This window comes from Diabrotica virgifera, chromosome 9 (genome assembly GCF_917563875.1).
Source record: "Diabrotica virgifera virgifera chromosome 9, PGI_DIABVI_V3a".
In the NCBI taxonomy this organism is placed as follows: domain Eukaryota; kingdom Metazoa; phylum Arthropoda; class Insecta; order Coleoptera; family Chrysomelidae; genus Diabrotica; species Diabrotica virgifera.
This window is the reverse complement of record NC_065451.1, coordinates 146,793,766-146,816,360: the sequence shown is the minus strand read 5'-3', so window position 1 is coordinate 146,816,360 and position 22,595 is coordinate 146,793,766. Positions and strand designations below refer to the sequence as shown.

The window sequence follows — 22,595 nt, the reverse complement described above, 5'->3', positions numbered from 1 at the left end:
AATGTTTTTACTGGCTATATAATGAGACATTCATCCTCGGAGATACGTTTGTTATGAAAGTATGCCACATGAGTAATGCTGTTTTTATTTCTGATGTTAGGCGTGGAGTGACAGTGGCACAGCGCGAGCGCGGAGAGGGTAGGCTATTAATAGTCACTGCGGGGCGGGCGGACACATGCTTCCACCACTCTCAAGCTCGGTCATTCCCTTCCGCCGCTGTGTAGCCGCACCACCGCCCAGCATTGTCTACCTTCTCCTGAGTTCCATGGCCATTTGTCTGTCGTAGTGTCTAGTGTCACGTACCGTATGTACAGAGTGAGAGACTGCAATGAGTAAGCAAGTTAATTTGTTTAAGTTTTTAAAAAGAGCACATGATGAAAGTGAAGCCGGACCTAGTGCTAGTACGAGTGTTAGTGACAGGTTTGTTTCAAGTGAACCTAAAAGTAGAAAACCAGCCAATCGTAAGTACAGCCCAGAATACTTAAAATATGGATTTACTTTTAAAGAAGATGGAGATGTTCATTTGCCTCAGTGTGTTGTATGTTCAGAGGTTTTATGCAATGAAGCTATGAAACCGGCCAAACTCATGCGTCATTTTGAGACAAAACACAAAGAACTTGTTCAAAAACCATTGGATTTTTTCAAGCGCAAGGAAACTCAGCTTAAAAATGCAAAACAAGTAATGAAACAGTATTCTTCTCAGGATAAGGCTGCTTTAAAAGCATCTTTTTTAATTTCATTGAAAATAGCAAAAGCAAAAAAACCATTTACAATAGGAGAAGATTTAATTTTACCCTGTATTTTTGAAGCCACTAAAGAAGTACTTGGTGAAGAGTCAGCTAAAAAACTGAAAAACATAGCTCTATCAAATAATACAGTTACTAGAAGAGTTGAATCGATGGCAGCAGATGTTGAAAACCAACTCATAATAAAGCTTCACCAATCTAAGTGGTTTTCTTTGCAATTAGATGAGTCCACCGATGTTACAAATAAAGCAATTTTACTGGTGTATGTAAAATACATTGATCATGAAGAAAAGAAATTAAATGAAGAATACATGGCATCTATTGAACTGCCAGGTCATACAAAAGGTCGGGACATTTTTAATGCTGTTGATGGGTATTTAAAGTTGCATAAACTATCTTGGAAAGACTGTGTTGGATTGTGTACTGACGGCGCGGCTGCTATGACAGGCTCCAACAAGGCCTTAAAAGTTTTGTACTGAAAGAAGCGGGAACCGAAGTACAAATAACACACTGCATTATTCACAGAGAAATGCTAGAAACCAAACAGTTGAGTCCTGAACTCAATGAAGTCCTCCTTACAGTTGTAAAGGCTGTGAATTTAATCCGGAGAAAAGCTCTTAATTCAAGATTGTTTGCTACGCTTTGTGATGATATGGGCTCGCTTCATTCCAAACTTCTCCTCCACACTGAAGTACGATGGTTATCCCGAGGGCGTGTATTGGCCAGATTTTACGAACTTAGAGAGGAGGTTTGTATGTTCCTTGACAAAAACAATCCAGAACTAGCGGCTGTGTTTCGGGATGGACAATGGGTGGCTAAACTTGCTTTTTTGACTGATATATTTGAAATTATAAATGTGCTGAATCTTGGTCTTCAAGGGCCCTCACACACAGTATTCGATCTGTGGAAAAAAATTGCTGCATTCAAACAAAAGTTAAAGTTATGGCAAACTGAAGTAGAGAAAGGATCTTTTGCTATGTTTAATCTGTTTTCTGAATTTATAATAGAAACGGAAGGTATAAATATAAATAAAGAACAGCTGTCATCTTTGATAAAGGCTTACATAGCATCGCTTCAAGGGTATTTTGACAACTATTTCCCTGCCAGTTCTGACGTCAGTTCTAAAAACTTGTGGGTGGCAAATCCTTTTTTACCACTCAAGGATATTGATCTTACACTTAATGAACAGGAAGAACTTATTGAGATATCTTCTGATCCTCAGCTTGAAGTTGTCAAAATACAATGTGACAATATTGCAAGCTTTTGGATCAAGTTACTTGATGAGTACCAAACCCTCAGCCAAAAAGCCTTGAAAATTCTACTTCCTTTCAATTCTACATATCTTTGTGAAACAGCATTTTCAACACTAAATGTTATTAAGAATAAGCATCGTAACAGTTTGTTGAAATTGGATGCTCCATTCAGGTTGAGTTTGACCTCTTTGAAGCCAAATATCGAAGATCTTGCCAGTAAAATGCAAAACCAAGGAAGTCACTGAGAGACTTAGTGTCATATTTTGTAAGCGTTTTACAATAGATTTATAATGTTTCTATAACTATATTAAGACTATAACTATGTTTTTTTTCTAATTACTTACTCGTAATACAATGTATATTAAAGGATTTAAAATATATTTCTCTAGTTCTAAATTTAATTTACCTAGTTATAAAATCATGTGGTCCGCAGACGTTTTCTTATAGATCTTGTGGTCCTCGAGGGAAAAAGGTTGGGAACCACTGGACTAAAAGACCAAGCTCTGTTGTAAGATGACTTAGACAGATTACAAAATTGGTGCAATCAGAACAAACTTCACTTGAATATAAAAAAATGTTGTTTTATAAGTTTTTCTCGTAAAGTCAATAGAATCGAAACAAGTTATACTATTAACAATATGCCATTATGTTTCTTCTATTCGGGATTTGGGTGTTATTTTCGATGAGAAACTTACTTTCGGTGACCACATAAACACTATTTCAATAAAGGCATCTAAACATCTTGGTTTTGTTACTAGGAATTACAAGTACTTCTCCATTAATTCAACAAGGTTAGTGTATTGTTGTTTAGTTAGATCTATTTTACAATACTGCTCAGTTGTTTGGTCACCCTATTTTCAGAGTAATGTTGATACATTGGAAAGAGTCCAGCATAAATTTTTGAGATATTGTGCTTACCATGTTCACACTGCCATTAGAAATCATGATTATTCCTATATTGAACAACAATTATCTTTACCCCCCACTTAAGAAACGTCGTGATATATCAGGTGCTATATTTATATATAAGATCATACATGGATTTATTGATTGTCCAAACCTGTTAAATCACATTAACTTTAATGTTCCAAACCAAGCTCTACGTTACCACAATATTTTCAACATTCCTTTCCACAGAACAACATATGGCACTCATAACCCATTGGATAGATACATAGGGCTATTAAATGAATTTGATTATGATATTTTCAATTTAACTTTATCTCGGTTCAAAAGATCTCTTGCTTTGTGATATGCTTTGCGATACATACAGTGCTAGTCAAAAGTCCGTACCCCCTTTGTATCTTTTGAACGGTTATACCTATAATAGTGAAATTTGGAGGGAGGAAATAAACGGACGTAGGCTTCTTAACTAGTCATGACAGGTGACCTAATAGTGACAGATGACGTTGCAGAGCCACTGTGACCAATAATTTTATATGGGACCTTATGGCAAGTAATACCTCGTTTGAAAGGTATTCAAAATACCTATTCAGTCATACTAATTATTTTGGGTTTTAGTTGATTTTGATTTTGGTGAATAAATTAAAGAAATATTATATTGTAGTTCCGCATTTAATTAATAAAAATTCAAATGTCCGCCTATGTTTTTCTTTGACAAAGAAGCTGACGTTCTTCAATTCTCTGCTAGTTTTTACGTCAACGTCAACCTTTTTGACAAGTAATCATATGCGCAATTTTGAATTTTTATTATTAAATGCGAAACTACAATTTTATATTTATTTTATTTATTGCATCAAAATTAGCGTAAACTCAAACAAAATTAGTATGACTGAATAGGTATTTTCAATAACTTTCAAACGAGGTAGCACTTGCCTTAAGGTCCCATTTAAAATTATCTGTCACAGTGGCGCTGTAAAGTCATCTGTCATAATTACGTCACCTGTCATGACTAGTTAAGAAGCTTACGTCCGTTTATTTCCTCCCTCCAATTTTCACTATTATGGGTATAACCGTTCAAAAGATACGAGGAGGGTACGGACTTTTGACTAGAACTGTATGTATGGTATTGTTGAATTTTGTTCTTATTATATTTTGTATGTTTTTAGTATGTAGTGAACTTTTTAAATGTAACTTTTGTCATTGATTTTACACTATAGGTAATTTATGTTTTGAAACCTAACTGATATTGTATTGATATTTAACTGTTAATGGGGTTACCCCGTGTTTTAAATAAATAAATAAATTAATATGTTTTCCATCTTTTGCGTTATTTTGCCGGTTATTAGCGTGCTCATCACTGTATATTTACGATTCTGTGATTTCTCAGTATGATGCTGAGTAGGTATATATGAGCATCTACAACCCTTTCAAAACAGAAATTTATGAGTTCATTTTATGTACCTATTAAACTTTACTTTAAAGATGAATTTGAAATGCTTGTAGGGAATATATCTGTAAAAAATAAAATTGGTATTGTAAAATTGAAATTCTCAAAATATAATTTATAATTCGAATGTATTATTATTTTTTTCCTCTATAAAAAAGTCCTCTTATTAGTTTCCTCATTAGCTCTTTTGACAAGACATCAGTACTTCGTTTTTTAGATTTCTCACAAGGAGTCAGATCCGGAAGATCCTGCATAGACGCCAGTACTTACTTAATTACTTATTCCTCTTCACTTCATGCGCAGCATAGGGCGTCAACTGTCTGCCTCCATTCTGTCCTATCCTTTGCACTGATCTTTATTTCTGTCCAGATTTTCCCAATAGGGCTTTTCATTCACAGTATTTGTTTCGAGCTTCTGTCATATGTCGTATAATCTGTGTATATTAGTATTACACACAGATTATACAACATATGATAGCAGCTCGAAGCAAATGACAATCGATGAAAAGCCCTATAGCATTAATATCTTTTTCAACACTCCTTTTCCACGTTTCTACGGGTCTACCTGGTCTTCTCTTTCCATGTGGTGTATATTCTAGGGCAGTGTTGCTCAGACTTATACTGCGTGGGATCTACCACATAAACTGCAAGCGTCCAGCTATCGACTGCTAGCAAAAAATATATTGAAAATAAAAAACTTTATTGCACATTTCTATTTGATAAAAAGTTGTAACCACAGGTAGTTGTAATTAAGGTCATGTTTTTCATCTTAATTTTATTTGTATATTGATCCATGATCTATCCCAAGTTTTTATTATGATGGTAATAGGTCTGGATCCCGCGTATGAAAAAAAGTTGATTAATAGCAAGCTGAAAATTTGTTAATAGCTTAAGGGTGTCTCGTTGAACAAACTTTGATATATGGGAACACTGGAGCAGGGGACGTTTTAACTGTGGAACAGGTTAAAAATTTGGAACGGTCAGACCACGAAAACGGCACATGTATTTTGTCCGACAGAACAGACTTAAACTCTCCGAACAGAGATTAACCTTTCATGCAAAAATCAGACTGCTATTTATCACCTGTCATTCCTGTGATTTGACATATTCTACATGTTCCACTCATTAAAACGCCCATTTGGTAATAAATAGCAGTCTGATTTTTGCATGAGAGTTTAATCTCTGTTCGGAGAGTTTAAGGGCCGGTACTTTATGTCCCGGTTAAACCTCGGTTAGCTAACCGGGGTTTAATCGGGACAGAAAAGTACCCCATAGGGCCTCTTGCGTTGTAATAAAAGCAATTATAATTATTATTATAATTATTTATGAATATAATAATAAGTATAATTGCGTTTATGTCTATGTTTTGCATATATTTCTGTCCCGATTAAACCTCGGTTAACTAACCGGCTGTTAACGGAGACATAAAGTACCGGCCCTAAGTCTGTTCTGTCGGACAAAATACATGTGCCGTTTTCGTGGTCTGACCGTTCCAAATTTTTAACCTGTTCCACAGTTAAAACGTCCCCTGTTCCAGTGTTTCGCCATATATGAAAGTTTATTCAACTAGACACCCTTAAGCTATTAACAAATTTTCAGCTTGCTATTAATCAACTTTTTTTTCATACTCGGGATCCAGACCTATAAGTAATCACCGAGGGCCAAACGCAAGTATTATGCGAGATGTTCGTAAGTTAGCCAAGTATGCTGCTTTGATTTCACTACTTTCATTTGGGAAAATGCAGGCTCACACAAGTACGTTGATCCAACATGTAAGCTCCAGAGCTACTTGCTTCAAAGACAGATAGTTGTCAGACGTTATGAAAGACCAACATGTATCGGTCGCTCTGGACTTATGGTATACATGCGAAATTATTTTCAGTACCTCAGTTTGGGTGGAAATGATCTCCATGTTGAAAGTAATGAATATTGCTGTGGTAATTTTTTCTACGTCTTCAGAAGAAAATGGATTAGACACGAATGTTACAATATCTGTCAGTTTTTTAAAATCACCGAAGCGTCTTTTAAACTCGCTTGTGTCTTGCCGCTCCGTCTCGTAATAAACATAATTCAAATGAGCGGTTACCCTTTTTTCAACGATGGAAGGTTGTTTAAATCCTTTCTGTTCATTTGATGAATCAATGTTTTTTCTGTATTTGTATTTTTCCGTGAATCGGGATCGCCTTCAAAATCTTTGGCGGTCGATCGCGATCGACCCTTTGAGCACCACTGTTCTAGGGCTTGCCTCGCTATGTCTGTGTCAGGTCTCCTTAGTGTGTGCCCCATCCAACTCCATTTCGTTTTGCATATTATCTTAGATATACATAGGTTTCTGGTTAGTTCTTGTCCATACCTCTTGGTTTGATATACGGTTTGGCCAGTAAATGTTAAGAGTCTTCCTTAGGCATTTATTTATGAATACCTGCATCTGTCCAATACATTTTCTTGACACTTTCCAAGTTTCTGCTCCATATAGTAACACAGTCTTCACGTTGCTGTTGAAAAGTCTTTCCGTTTTAATTGTCATCTGACGTGAAGACCACATTTTCCTTAGCATATTGAATGCGTTTGTAGCGTAGACGCCAGTATTGTACTATTTATTTTTGTACTAAGACAAATCACAGAAAAGGCCATCGAGTACAATAAACCAGCATATCTATGTTTTATAGACCTGACAAAGGCTTTCGATCGCATCCAAGTCGAAGACGTCGTACTGTATAGAAGAGACATGCCAATCAATATTATACAAACCATCGAAAACGTGTATTTCCATAATCGAATACAGGCAAAGATAAATGGAAAACTTACACAGTGTATACCAGTACAAATAGGTCTGGATCCCGCGTATGAAAAAAAAGTTGATAAATAGCAAGCTGAAAATTTGTTACTAGCTTAAGGGTGTCTAGTCGGATAAGCTTTGATATATGGGAACAATGGAACAGGGCAGTTTTAATTGTGGAACAGGTTAAAAATTTGGAACGGTCAGACCACGAAAACGGCACATTTATTTTGTCCGACAGAATAGGCTTAAACTCTCCGAACGGAGATTAAACCCTCATGCAAAAATCAGACTGCTATTTATCACCTGTCATAATTCCTGTCATTTGACATATTCTACACGTTCCACTCATTAAAACGCCCATTTGGTGATAAATAGCAGTCTGATTTTTCCATGAGAGTTTAATCTCTGTTCGGAGAGTTTAAGTCTGTTCTGTCGGACAAAATACATGTGCCGTTTTCGTGGTCTGACCGTTCCAAAATTTTAACCTGTTTCACAATTAAAACTTCCCCTGTTCCAGTGTTCCCATATATCATAGTTTGTCCGACTAGACACCCTTAAGCTATTAACAAATTTTCAGCTTGCTATTAATCAACTTTTTTTTCATACGCGTGATCCAGACCTAAAAGCCGAGTCAGACAAGGTGACCCGTTAAGCCCACTGCTCTTTAATGTATCTAATAATGGACGAAATAATAGAAGCAGTATGTAAAGGTCATGGTTACAGAATAGGGAACAAACAACTCCAAATATTAGGTTATGCAAACGACGCCGCATTAATCGCCGAGACAAAAGACAATCTCCAAAGATTAACACACATCTTCAATACAACAGCCAAGAAATACAATATGATAATATCAGCAGATAAAACACATGTATGACATCTAAATACCCACTACGAGGTAAAATCGAAATTGATGGGAAAATATTAAAGCAGAAAGCAAGGTTCAGATATCTGGGAATAGATATACTCCGTTACGGAGATGTTGAAGAGGAAGTACGACAACAAAGCTTAAAAGCAAGTAAAGCGGTGGGATCTCTTAATGGCACAATCTGGAAGAACGAGCACCTAAGACAAGACACAAAAGCAAGAATCTATAAAGCAGCAATTAGTTCTATATTGACATACACGGCGGAGACAAGACCTGACACATCTAAAACGAGACGACTACTAGAAACAACCGAGATGAAAATACTTCGACGAATATCAGGGAAAAGTATGTTGGATAGACAGAGATGCGAAAACATAAGAAGATCATGCAATGTAGAAGATATAAATGGATGGGTGACAAAACGGAAACTGGAGTGGAACGAACACATTAGTAGAATGGCAGAGGATAGGATAGTACGAATAGCACGAGATAAGTCACCAAATGGATGAAGAAGTATTTGCAGACTAAGAAAAAGATGGTGCGATAATTTAAACAATTTAGGAGGCTAATATTGAAGAAGAAACAGTCTTTAAAGCCTACCTACAAGAAGGAAGAAGAAGAAGAAGATTATAAGCTTTCATTCGACACTTCATTGTCATTCAATCTGTATTAATAATGGAAGAGTTATATTTGCGGACAGACAGTCATGAAACCAAAAATATATATTTCTTCTCCTCTTGCTATGGCGTGTCGAATAATATATCGCTTGTACTATCCCGGAGAAGTTAAAACCGTATTTCCGATTGCATTTTTGAAACTGGAAGTCCTATGCCAAATATCTTCACCTTTAGTACCATCCTTGGATTATAAGCTTTCATCCGACACCTCATTTGTCATTCTACCTGGTATAATGACAGGAGTTGTGTTTACGGACGTATATAATTCAACGCTTTCACATTTTTATCAAAATTGAGTGAAAACAATATTTCTTTAGAAATCCATAAATATATTCGCTAATAATGAAGAAACTAATTTGCAGTGGTTATAGCCAACCTTCATTAGTGGAGTAGGTACTAGAAGAAGACCAATGAAGATAAAGTAGAGCCCATTGTTAGACCAAAATTTTGTTTATATAGAAATAATCTCAATAAATCCATTAAAGCTGATACGTTTAGTCTTCAGAACAACAATAATAATTATTTAGGAAACTATCGATAAATTGTCAAGAGCTTCGTAAACGTTAATTGTAGAAAAGTATTCCTTATTTCGAAAAATCTATTTAAAATTTGTCCTATTTATTTTCGAGCAGTGTATCAAAAATCATGAGCAGTATAACACACGCTGTTATGCGCTTGCGCCCGGCTGCAAGGTCTCGATGCGCAGTGGGAAAAATGGAACATTTTTTCATCACGTACTTCACGGCAAGTGACTATACTGATTGTTGTATAAACCTTTATACTGTGATGTATCCTTTTCTCGGTGGCACTAGTATTGGGGTCAGTGCCCACGCCACTCACGAACAAAGATTTTTATTTAGTCATCAAAATAATGTGCCATAGCCGAAATTATTGTTTATGATTTTTAATAATCAACTAGATTAGCAGGTCGCACCTGTAATCATACAATAACAAATTGCGTTAGTGTGATATAGCGGGTGATAACAAGATTGTTTATTTTCGGGAAAGTTTGCGTGGTAGTTTCATGTGTCTGATTATGTCTTATGCCAGTTGAAAGTGAACCTACCACTGATGTTCAAGAAAACCATTTTGGGTACAATTCCAACGTCAACCAGCTCCAGTGAGGACTTTCTCAACTCTAAGGAGGGTAAAACTTAGCTACGGAATGCAAAAGGACTGCAAAGACTAAATGTATTAACGATGTTAAACATACACGTATCCTCAGATGAAGTGCTTGACCCTCTCGCCAGGCTCCTCACTTTCGAAGGTTGGAATTTAGGTTCAAGTTATAAGCATTATACAGTGAGGACGTTTGAGTTGGAATAAATTCATTAACTAGAGAATGGGCGAATTTGAAGAAAAATCCCGAGACAGGGCGATTTTTATTTTTAAATTATGACTTTTTGGCATATATATCATACTAATGACGTCATCCATCTGGGCGTGATGATGTAATCGATGATTTTTTTTTAAATCAGAGTAGTGGTTGTATGAAAGCTCATTTGAAAGGTTATTTAATTCTCCATTCAGCAATATAAACATTAACATAATTATTTATACAGGGTGACAGAAAATTTTTTTAATAAATTAATTTACACAAAATAAAAATGTAAGCAATTTATTTAATTCAAAATACAGTTTACTGTTGTCAGAAAAACAGGTAATAATGTTTATTTCACAAATAAACATTGCTTTTCTCTTAAATTCAATGTTCAACCTGCTAAGAGACAGGTGGGTGACAGTTTTAACATTAAATTTAAGCGAAAAACAATATTTATCTGTCAAATAAACATTTCTGTCTGTTTACTGACAGCACTCAAATGTATTTTGAAATAAATGAATTACATACATTCTTCTTTTTGTCTCAATTCATTTAATTAAAAAAACATTTTGGACCCCCTGTATAGATAATTATGTTAGCGTTTATATTACTGAATAGAGAATTAAATAACCTTTGATACGAGCTGTCACACGACCTCTACTCTCATTTAAAAAATCATCGATTACGTCATCACGCCCAGATGGATGACGTTATTAATATGATACATATTCCAAAAAGTCATAATTTTAAAATAAAAATCAACCTGTCTCAGGATTTCTCTACAAATTCGCCCCTTTTTAGATAATGAATTTATTCCAACTCAAACGTCCTTACTGTTTAAGTACTACTCTTTCTAAAATAATTCAAGTTTTTTGGTATATTTTTTAGTCTAAGTGTTCAGTTGTGACAAATGTCCGTACAGTCTCTATAAAATAAAGAAATTAATTACTCGTACGCTATAGTTTTAGTTCACCCTTGGAAAACAAACTGAACGTTATTACAATTTTAAACATAAAACATACTTAAACTCAGCTTTAAATTAATGAATAGGCCGTTCCAACATGCTGTCAAAATTAAATCAATATGGCTACTGGGAGTAAAAGATAAATGTTATTCTATCTGTTCTTAATGTGTTTTAGATAATTTTAGTTGTATTTCTTTGTAATTTTGTGTTGTACAAAGATTAATTTAACATTTTCTCTGGAAGTATTAATTTAGAAAGATAATATGCTTCATTGGTGTTGTGTTTTGAAGTGTGAAATGCAAAGTAATCCTGATAAAGTCAAGATAAAGTTCACTTTTAAACTGAACTAAATACGGTATCAGCTGAGAGACAACAATGGTTAAATGCAATACAATGTAAGGTTTTACTAGCGAAATGAAAATTCCCCTGTCCTGTCTGCTGTAATCATTTTATATCTGGTAAGTTACAATTACAACAGTAACGATTTTTGAAGATGTTAACATTTTAATCTTATAGGAAAACCAGCCGACTTAATGGATAACCCAATCCAGATTGGGTTCCTTCAATAAATATGGGCTATAAACACAATGAAATAAGTTCCCCAAAATCTAAAATGAAGTGGTATCAAAGGAGAATTAAAAGAAAAAATATTCATATTGAAATTATTTATAAGGCACTGGACTGTCTTAAATTCTACAAATACTAGGTGGGTAAATGATTTTAGACATTTTTCATTAATGGTTGTAGGTTACTGTTACTTCAGTAGATTTAAGACTTGTTTACACGGGTAGAGTAATGATGCAAGTACTTGATAGAGTAGAGTAACTCTACCTGTAAAAATGCTCAGCACAGTAGAATAGCTAGTAGAGTGTATAGTAGGAGTTAAAGTAGAGTGACTAGCAACATATGGCAAAGTAACTACTCTATGACCACCACCACTGCCAAAATATCTACTCGGCTGCGCACTCTACCCATGGAACACGCTCAATTATGGCAGAGTAGAGTAGGTAGGAGAGTACATGGGGGCGCTGTCATTCTGGCTGGAATTGTGTTTTGTGTAAATAGTGAAAATGAAGTTCACCGAAGATGAAACTTTAAAACTTGTAGAGCTATAATACGGCGAATACCAGTGTTTATGGAATTTAGGTAGTGTATACTACAGAAATAAAAGTATGCAGCAAGCTGCGGAGGATGAAATCGTCTAAAGAATGGCAAAGGGGGCTTTGGAGTAAACGAGCTCAAGCAAAAAATTAAGAATTTAAGGTGCACTTATAATCAAGAGTGTTTAAAAATACAAAAATCGGTTTCACTATACTAGCATCAGTACTATACTTGTACTCTCCTCATGTGAATGGTATCAAGCCATTTTTGGTAGAGTACTACTGCTATTCTACTCTCCTCAAAACTCTACCCATGTAAACAAGTCTTTAGAAACAGTGGAAAATGAGGTAGCTAGTAGAGTAAAATATACTGGTTTAGCAAATTACAATGTTTTAAGGTGATACAGTAGCGATCAACAGGTAGCCAAAAAAATATATTAATATGTGGAAATTACTCTGTAATTATACAATATTTAAAAAACGAGCCTGTACCGCCATTAAGAAGAACAAAAAAATACACTTTCTTCAAATAAACTTTTTTATCCGATGCCTAGATTTTGTGTCATTTTGGAACTACTAATGAAATAAAAAATTTTAGTATTACGAATACGTGTGCCAAATATCTCGAAAAAATATTCAAAATTACAGCCACAATCTTGGAACACGTTTTCGCTACCTGTTGATCGATACTGTTTCCTCTTAAGATAGTTTTAATCATCATCATCATCATCATTGGCTCGACAGCCCTTTCTGGGTCTTGGCCTGTTCCAGGATTCTTCTCCACTCTGATCTGTTTCGTGCTTTTTTTCTCCAGTTTTTTATTTTTAAGGTTTTTATATCATTTTCTATTTGTTCTAAATATCTCAGCTTCGGTCTTCCTCTTATTCTTTTTCCTACTGGCATCTGTTTGAATATTTTGTTTGGTATTTCGCCTTCTTCCATTCTTTCTACATGTCCCATCCAACGCAGCCGTCCTATTTTAATGAATGTTATGATATCTGGATCCTGGTATATTTCGTATAGTTCAAAGTTGTACCTTCTTTAAGATAGTTTTAATAGTTATTTATGATATAAGTATTAAAAGTACAATTTTAAGACACGCATGTGAAAGTTAACTTGAAAAAATAATTTTATTAATGTTTTGACTTCCACATCAGATGTCATTGTCAAAATACAAAATATTCATTATTATTAGGTTTGTTCTAGGAAACAGTCAAACTAGTCAAAAACCGTCAGCAAACAGTTGGTCAGTGAGAGAACATAATGCAGTCACCAGTGCTATCCCCTCTACTCACGCTGGTCCACTATTCGCTGATGGTTTCAAACTGTTTGAAACTGATGCTAGAACAAACCTATTATTATTATGCATATCATTATCTGTAACTAATATTTCTTCTGATTGTTAATTGTAAAGGATAGAAAAATTACTATTTTAATTTTTTTTTAGAATCAGCTGAGAGAAGTGGTGTACAAAAAAACTAGGAAGGGAATGGAATATGTGGCTACGAAAGGCAAAAGAAATGATTACAAAGCAAATGTGACACATTTTTTAAAAAATATGTAGGAATATCAGTAAACTACATTAAAAATGTATGAAAAGATTTTGTGCAATAAAAATGTTTATATTTATCAAGGATGTATTATTTGGTATGGCCACATATCGTCAGTGATGTAATAATACATCCTAACTGTTTTTTCATGAGTTTTGTAAGAGAGACTAAAAACTTGTCTTAGGGTCACCTCCTGTTTTCATATGATATTTTTTGACTTGTTTTGTAGTAAATTAAACTATCTATGAACTACAAAACAAGTCAAAACTTACATATGAACACAGGAGGTGACCTTAAAACATGTTTTTTCATCTCTCTTACAAAACTCATGAAAAACAGATAGGAGGTATTGTCACATCAGCAAGGATATACAGTGATGAGCGCCCTAATAACCGGCAAAATAGCGCAAAGGATGGGCAACATATTTAATTGTGAGATAAAAAGAAATGAAACTAGTCGAGCAGGGAAATTTAGCGAAATTAACCTTTAAATTTACGTTATATTGATTGTTTCCCACCTTTACACATATCAGAGGAGTATGTCAACTAAAACTGTCACTGTGACAGTGGTAGTTTCCAAACTCATCTGATACGTCTGAAGGTGGGACACAATCAATATAATCTAAATGTATAAGTTAATATCGCTAAATTTCCCAGCTCGAGTATTTTCATGTCTTTTTATCTCACTACTTAATACATCTTTTGTGCTATTTTACCGGTTATTAGAGCGCTCATCACTGTATTTCTGGTATATCCAGGGAATGTCGAAAAATATAGTTTGAATGTCCAAAGAACATTCGTGGACATTCATGGAATGTTCTAATAAGACATTCAGGTAATGTTTAAAATGCTGACGCAGGATTTTCCTGGGATGTTCAGGGAACGTGTTTTTGGGGATATTCCAGGAATTTTTCAATGTCTGTGTACCTTCTATGGACATATATGGAATATTTTGGTGTTATTAGCGCCGCACTCCACTTGCGATTTGTAATCAGGAAGATTGAACACATTGTTTCAAATACAAGTCAATCCATTTGTGACTAAATAATCATGGATTGACTTCTATTTGAAAGAATGTGTTCAATCTTCACAACTACAAATCGCAAGTGGAGTCCGGCGCTTAGGGCTACTTCCTCTTCGATTATGTATTATACTACAGAAATCAGGAACTTTCCTTCTAAATATACGTATGCATCTTGGCCATCAAACAAATTCTTCCAAACATTTTTTAAGGGGTTGCATAGGTCTTGTGGGTAAAAAAGTGACTTTTTAAAAAAATTATATCTCGAAAACTAAAATTTATTTTTATTTATAATTGGAACATGTAAAAGTATAGTACTTAAGGTAGTCTCAAAAAAAGTTTCATCCAAAAATATTCATTTTTGTAAAGTTTAAGTTTTTTGCGGTGGGCAGCATAACTAAGTCCAGTCTCATCTGAAATCAAAAAGTTTCTTGTAGTTTATACCTCTGGCTAGTAAATGAACGAAGGAATTAAAAAAATGAAATTTGAAGATTTTACATAAGTTTCCAACACATTTTTGACCTCAATTTTTCTCATTTTTAAAGTAGTTTTTTTTATAAAACAAAAATGACCTCATCTAATAAAAAATCCTTCGTTCATTCACTAGCCAGAGGTATAAACTACAAGAAACTATGATTTCAGATGAGACTGGACTTGTTATTCTGCTCACCGCAAAAAAGGGCTGTTGTCGAAAAATTGCAGTCAACTCTACAAAAATGAATATTTTTGGCTGAAATTTTTTTGAGAGTACTATACTTTTACATGTTCCAATTATAAATAAAAATAATTTTTAGTTTCCAAGATATACATTTTTTAAAAAGTCACTTTTTTACCCGCAAGACCTATGTAACCCCTTAATAATTGCCTTTCCATGCTGTAGCAAACTTAACAAATTGTTGATTTCAAATTGTAACAGTTAAGTTTTGCAAAGTATGCTGCCCTCTTGTATCTTCTGCGTTATCTTCATCATACAATTACTTCATCTAAAAACTTTCTGCGATATATTCGTTTTGTTGCTAAAATTATTTCCTGATCCATGGGTTGAATAAGCGATGTTGTATTTTTTGGCAAAAACATACAACTAAAGTTGCCATGTTTTGATCATAGAATATTTTCAGAGGGATGAGCAGGAGCGTTGTCTAATCAAAAAACATTTCACCTCTTCTGGCAGATTCTCAGTTTCTTCTCTTGAAATTTTTTCACTGCAGGTACAGTCGGAAAAAGATTGACGTGACCGTTCATGGGTATTCTTTCATTTTTCCGACTGTACGAATTCTTTAAAAGGTCAATTTTTTAAGATATCTGGGGTGAACCACTGTGATGAAATTATTTATTTTTATAGCTCCACAATTATATACAAATCCTACCTCAAAATATTTGTAAGAATTTAAATTCTTGAATGCCTTCATTTGTTGACCTGTGTAAAAACTATTACTAAGCTCTAAATACAAAAAAAACTAAGTATGTCCATGTAAGTAACTATGTCCAAGTTGTTACCATTGAAAAACTTTTTCTACTGTAGGTTAACTCATACCCCTTGAGGGAAAATGGATCTATATACCAACAGCTTTTGAAAATATTTACTTATGTTTATTTATTCACTGCTTACAACTAAATACAGTCGTTAAAGTACTTCTACAGCTAGAAGTTATACGAAGTCAACAGCAAAATGTTCGGAAAATACAACTATAAAAAACTATTATACAACGATTAAACTATTATATAAAAACAATTATATAAACCACTATTTTATAACAACAATAACTATTTTATAAAAAAACTATTAAACGTAAAAAACTCAAGAAACTCAATGCGGTACAAATATAAATAATTTCAATGTTTGCCTCCCAGCTTTCAATTAGTGTCATAAACGTCAAAGTCTTGAAATGGCCTATCCCTTTAGGATCCTGGTTACGCCGTTGGCCGTTCATGTAGTTTATGCGCTAATTACCTACGCTTGTGAAAAATTACCAGATGATATTGAACAAATGGCTAGATATGTTCATACATATCTACAGTACAGCTTTAATAATACCTAAAATGCTAGGTACAGTCGGTGTACCTATATATTGACTCAATTTTACGAAACGGGAAGCGTGTTAAAGATATTACGCATGGATTAGAGCAAATGATCAGTGATCGCTCTTACAAGTATACTATTAGTGACACACCATTAAGTAAGTCAGGTGATGGTACAGTGATCTGAAACTTTGATACAAGCACTGCCATTAAATCATGGATAAACAACATCCAAGAATCGGATGTAGAAATTAATGAGAAAGGTGTGGAAGACAATAGATTTTACAATAAAAATTCATGGATGACTTTTTAAAAAGAGTCGCAGTAGAATTCTCTCTATGGTCTGAAGCGTGCCTACAAAGTAAAGAAGGACATGCAACAACCAGTTATCTTATATAGAAGCCTATTTTAATGAAAAAAAAATCGGATTTTATAAAGTTATAACCCGCAAGAGATGTTTATAGACAATGTAAAGCAAATCGACGCAACGTGTGGACACAGTTACACCGTGAACATATCTCTACTGAGGATCAAGATCAAACTATGGTTTTATCCGAATCATCAACTCACTCCTCAACCCTGTGCTCCGTAAGTGATGATGGAGATGACGACGATGGAGATTTTGAATATCCAAACTTGGACGATTTCGAGGTAAGTTTATCTATAGAATTATACCACAAGAATCGTATACCATTGCGTCATTACAAATGATGCAATAAATTATAAGGGACGCCATTATTGTATTCTAAAACAATAGGCCTGCACAGACTAGATAGCTAAATAATTCTTCAAACCTATTGAGTCTAGGTGTGCATTTATATTTAAAAGCGCAAACGCTTACAACGATGAAAATGCCGCTTACCATTTGATAATAAGAGGCACCTGTAAGAGCAAAAAATGGATCGACCCGTTCTATGGATTTTTAAATTCGAAACAAGATACCTTTCCTGCAATCTTAGGTTCAGATGCAGATACACAGTATTTGATTTAAAACATGAGGATGTTCGATGATTTACCAGAAAGGCCAAGCGCGCAAGAATTGGTCAAGAAGTTGCTGCTTTTGGATCGAATAATTGGCTGAACAGTGAACTGCATACATTACATACTCGTCGCATACCTCCGACCATGCCTTCCGCACCTTTAATTCGTAAATCTGAAAAAGACGACAATAAGGATATTATCAAATTGATTTAAAACATGAGATACAGTCATAAATCGAGACATAAAGAAAGATAAGTTTTATGTTTTCTACGGATCTAATATGCAATTACATAATTATAAGATATATCACCATATAATGAAATTAAAAAACAAAAAATCATCCATTGAAATTGATGGCATAGGAAGCATATGTAAAAAACATTATAAGAGAACGGTAGTACAAGTGGTCACATCTTTCTCTATGCAATAATAATTAATTTAAATAATTTTACATTATCAGTATATATTACATTATCAGACGAAGTAACCTGCAATTATTCTAGAGTCTAGAGCTTTAATCAATGCAATCTCGTTGGCCTTTAATGAACAAAATATTAAGACATACATTGAAACACTTATTTGAATGCAACTGGCGATATATCAATGAGAATACACCCATCAGTTGCAACTTATGTTGGATTAGATTGTAAATGTTAGATTAGATGTTAGATATGATTAGATATGCTAGAGGTAGACGCCAACTGGTCCTCTATAAACGCGGTACAAAATCATAAAATAAGACAATTTTACTTATTTTGCATGTCCTTGTTAATCGATGCACACAATAAACGATTTTAAAATAATACATAAAATGCTATGTACAGTATGTTTAAACCAATTAGTGACTCGATTTTACGGAACGGGAAGAGTACTAAAGATATTACGCATGGATTAGAGGAAATGATCAGTGATCGCTCTTACAAGTATACTATTAGTAACACACCATTAAATAAAGTAAATCAGAATATATTAACCTGATTTCAAACTTTGAAACAGCATTGCCATTAAATCGTGGATAAACAACATCCAATAATCGATTGTAGAAATTAATGAGAAAGGTGTGGAAACCAATAGATTTTACAATAAAAATTCGTAGATGACATTTTAAAAAGAGTTGCAATTGAATTCCCTCTGTGGTCTGCAGCGTGTCTACCAGGTAACGAAGGACATGCAACAACCAGTTATATAGAAGCCTATTTCAATGACAAAAAAATCGGGTTTTATCAAGTTTAAAAAATCTAGAATTAACAATTTTTTAAAAAATTATCTTCAATGCCATCAAGTTGATCAGTTATTTTAAATAAACATTTGTTAAGCCAGTTCTGAAATGTTCGAAATTAACATTGAGTCACAAGACATTACACCAGAAGATAAAATGTCAGATAAAACCTATGAAATCAATTATGGACGATAGAATTGTAAACAAGGCACCAAGAGAAAAAACATGGCTTCTATTTACCACAACCACAAACAAAAATAAATATTATTAAAAATGGCAACAATCTGAGAGCAGTGCTGATCAAAGACATCTACATACTATTACATCCAGTGGTGTAGTGGAGCCGGAGCGGTCCGGAGCGTCGCTCCGGCACAGCTTTTGAAGGGGGAGCGGCGCTCCGGCTACGATTTTTTCAATCGAATTTTTTATATAGGACAAAAATAGATCTGAAACTGTTTTATTTAGAAAATATTGTTTTGTCCTTTACTAAGTAATTTTTACACGTTAGTTATCGTGGTTAATCAGTTAAGGCATACGCAGCTACGATTAGGTAGTTCGTAATTGTAAGCGCAAAAGTTGAGCGAGCGACTGGCAGACGGGATAGTTGATGGATAGACATGATAGACATCTCAGCGGTCCGCGCCCAGCACTACCGTGTCCGTGTCACCACAACCCTCCCCCCACCACGGAAGGAGGAATAGCCACAACAATATTGAAATATTGTGTCCTTCTTATCTCTCGCCTCTCCCCCTCGATTTCTCTCTAGCTCACTCGACGCTCCGATCACCCGCGCCCCGCCCGAGGAGCGATAGCGGAGCGAGCTGGCCCTGTACACTGTAGACTGGAGCGATACACACGGCAGTGAGAGCGGCAACAGACTGAGTCGCCGGAGTCGCTTCCTCCACCACTGAAATCCACTCCGTAGCTACTGCGCATCTCCAGCCCACCCGGCCATGCTAATCCTGCTCAGTTGTAGTTGCGTCTCGTCTGCTTTGCATAGTGCACGTGCACTGTATATTAATTTAGTGTTTCTGCTCCAATTATTACGTTACGTGTCGCGGATACCTACTGGAAGAGGTGAAATAGTTTTAATAGTTGTGTTATCTTTGCCCAACGTCCAAATCTGTTGACATAAGCTACCTGTAGTATCGCTATGGATAACTCTAAACCTAAACAAAAAACTTTAACCTCATTTTTTAGTGCGTCGGTGAAACGTGAACTAAACACGTTAGGCCTACCTAAAGGAACCAAGCAAGATAAATCCAATGTTGTTTCGGTCGATGAATTAGCGATTGGAAACTCTTTAAATAAAAACGAACAAATAAGTGAACCCAGCACATCAACGAATAAGGAAAAAGAAACAAAATGGCCTGACGTTTGGACAGAAGAGATGTGGACTCGTAAGAAGGAAACTTATCCTTGGATAGATTGCAAAGAAGGTAAATTAGGCTGCAAAGTTTGTTTTGAAGTCACAACTATGGGTGCTTTTAAGAAAGAACACGTTTCTTTAAGTCATGAGTGGCGCACATTTCAAGTTAGCTGTTACGGCTCAAACCGAACTAACCAGCTCAAGTCACTTAGAAAAAAAAATTATAGAGCACAAACAGTCCAAAGCACATAGTACTGCTCAGGCCATTGTTGAATCCTCTCATAAAAATCCTATTACGCAATTAGTTGATTCTGCAAATACAGCTCACATGGAATCAACTAAAGCTATTTTTAGGTCAGCTTACTACATAGCTAAGAACGACCGACCATATAACGATCATTTCGGTTTATTAGAACTTCAAAAACTAAATGGAGTAGATATCGGTGTAGGCCTTCATTCAAGATACAGTGCTGTAGAAATTATTGATCATATATCAAAAGAGATGAAGTTAAGAATATTGAATAAGGTTAAGGAAGTTTCTGGGAAAATTTCTATCATTATTGATGAATCCACCAGCATAAGTTCAAAGTCAGTACTCATAATTTATTTGAAGTGTGAAATAAGTAAAGAAAAGTCCCCTAACATTTTGTTCTTAGATCTAGTTGAACTTCCTGATCAAAGGGCCGAATCTGTTTTTAACAGTACACTTAAGTGCCTTGAACAATATGGGTTTGACAATGGTTATTTAAAACAGAACTTAGTTTCTTTCACAAGTGACGGGGCTAGTGTTATGTTAGGGAAACACTCAGGAGTGGCAAAGAGGTTTTCAACTTTGTACCCTGATATAATCGTTTGGCACTGTTTAAATCACAGATTGGAATTGGCTATTGGGGACGCAGTCAGCGAAGTGGCCGGAGTGAATCATTTCCAGATATTTATGGACAAACTGTACTCGCTGTACAGCGCCTCTCCAAAAAACAAGCGTGAGTTAAAAGACTGTGCACAAGAACTTGACATTCAGATGAACAAAATCGGAAGAGTGTTGAGCACAAGATGGGTAGCCAGTAGCTTTCGTACCGTTTCGGCTGTGTGGTTTGGCTTTCAAGCTTTGGCAAACCATTTCTCTAAAGCCATAAACGATCCTGACAGAACATCGACTGAAAAAAGCAAATATAGTGGTTTATTAAATAGGCTAACATCTCAGAGTTTTCTACTAAACTTGGCCTTTATGTTTGACATTCTTGCTGAATTGGCTTTGTTATCAGAGAGCTTAGAGAATAGAAACACTTCTATTGTGTATGCAGACAAACTGATAAACAGATCCGTAAGATATTTAGAGCACTTAAAGGAGAAGCCAGGCACGAAAGTTCTGGAAGCACAAATCGCCATAAAAGAAGGAAATTTTGCATCAGTTGTGTTAAAAACTAATCCAAAAATTGTATCGTTCAATGGACAGCAACTTATTTCTAGTGTTATAAATAACCTAAAGCAAAGAATGTTTGTCACCACATTTGATGGGGAAGCCCAATATGAAGATCTTATAAACTCTTTTAAAGTATTAGAACCTGAGTATTGGCCAACCTGCATTCCACCAAGTTTTGGTCAAACTCAAGTAGAGCAACTGTGCAAGAGATTTAAATTGAACGTCAACAAAGCTGTCTCTGCCTACAGAGACTATTTGGACAACAGCCGACAAGTGCCTGATGGATTGCAAGAACTGTTAAACTGCACTAAAATAATACCTTGCAGCTCAGCTGATTGTGAACGGGGTTTCAGTTGTATGAACAATATGGTTACACCATCAAGAAACGCTTTGACTGTTGCTCATGTATCATCATTGATGATCATAAAAATCCAAGGTCCACCTCTCCAAGAATGGCAGCCTGAGACGTACGTCACTAAATGGCTGAGGAGCCACCGGTCTGCAGACGATTCCAGGACAAGAGTTGCAGAAAACCCAAAAAAGAACGCAAAGAAGGATGCATTTTGGCACTTACTTTGAGTATGTATGTTATAATTAATCTGATGTATTTATTATATGTATTTTGTTAAATACACAAGTTATTTGTACTGTATGTAGTTTTTTCAAATAATTCTTAATTTTTTTGGCACAGATTATAATGTTTGTGTGTGTTAAATAATAAAAAATATATATACTAATGTAACTTGTGGGTGTATTTTTTCACAATAATAAATTAATACTACTGAAAATGAAAACTTAGTCATTTACAATATTTGCCTAACTTACACCAGTGTTTTTTTAATTTTTGTCAGCAATGCTTCCAACTTAAATTATAGAGTTTTTAAGGTAGATTATTATGGTTTGATACCTTAAAAACAGTTTTTAAGGTATCAAACTGTAATAATCTACCTTAAG

The 22,595-nt window shown here is 34.9% G+C and overlaps 1 protein-coding gene across 1 annotated transcript; it reads left to right on the top strand.

Moving 5' to 3' along the window:
* Nucleotides 1–20,363: 20,363 nt before the first annotated feature.
* LOC126891528 (E3 SUMO-protein ligase KIAA1586-like) lies at nt 20,364–22,220 on the top strand. The gene has a single exon (XM_050660705.1). The coding sequence runs from the start codon at nt 20,364–20,366 to the stop codon at nt 22,218–22,220; it is 1,857 nt and encodes a 618-aa protein (XP_050516662.1).
* Nucleotides 22,221–22,595: the final 375 nt, after the last annotated feature.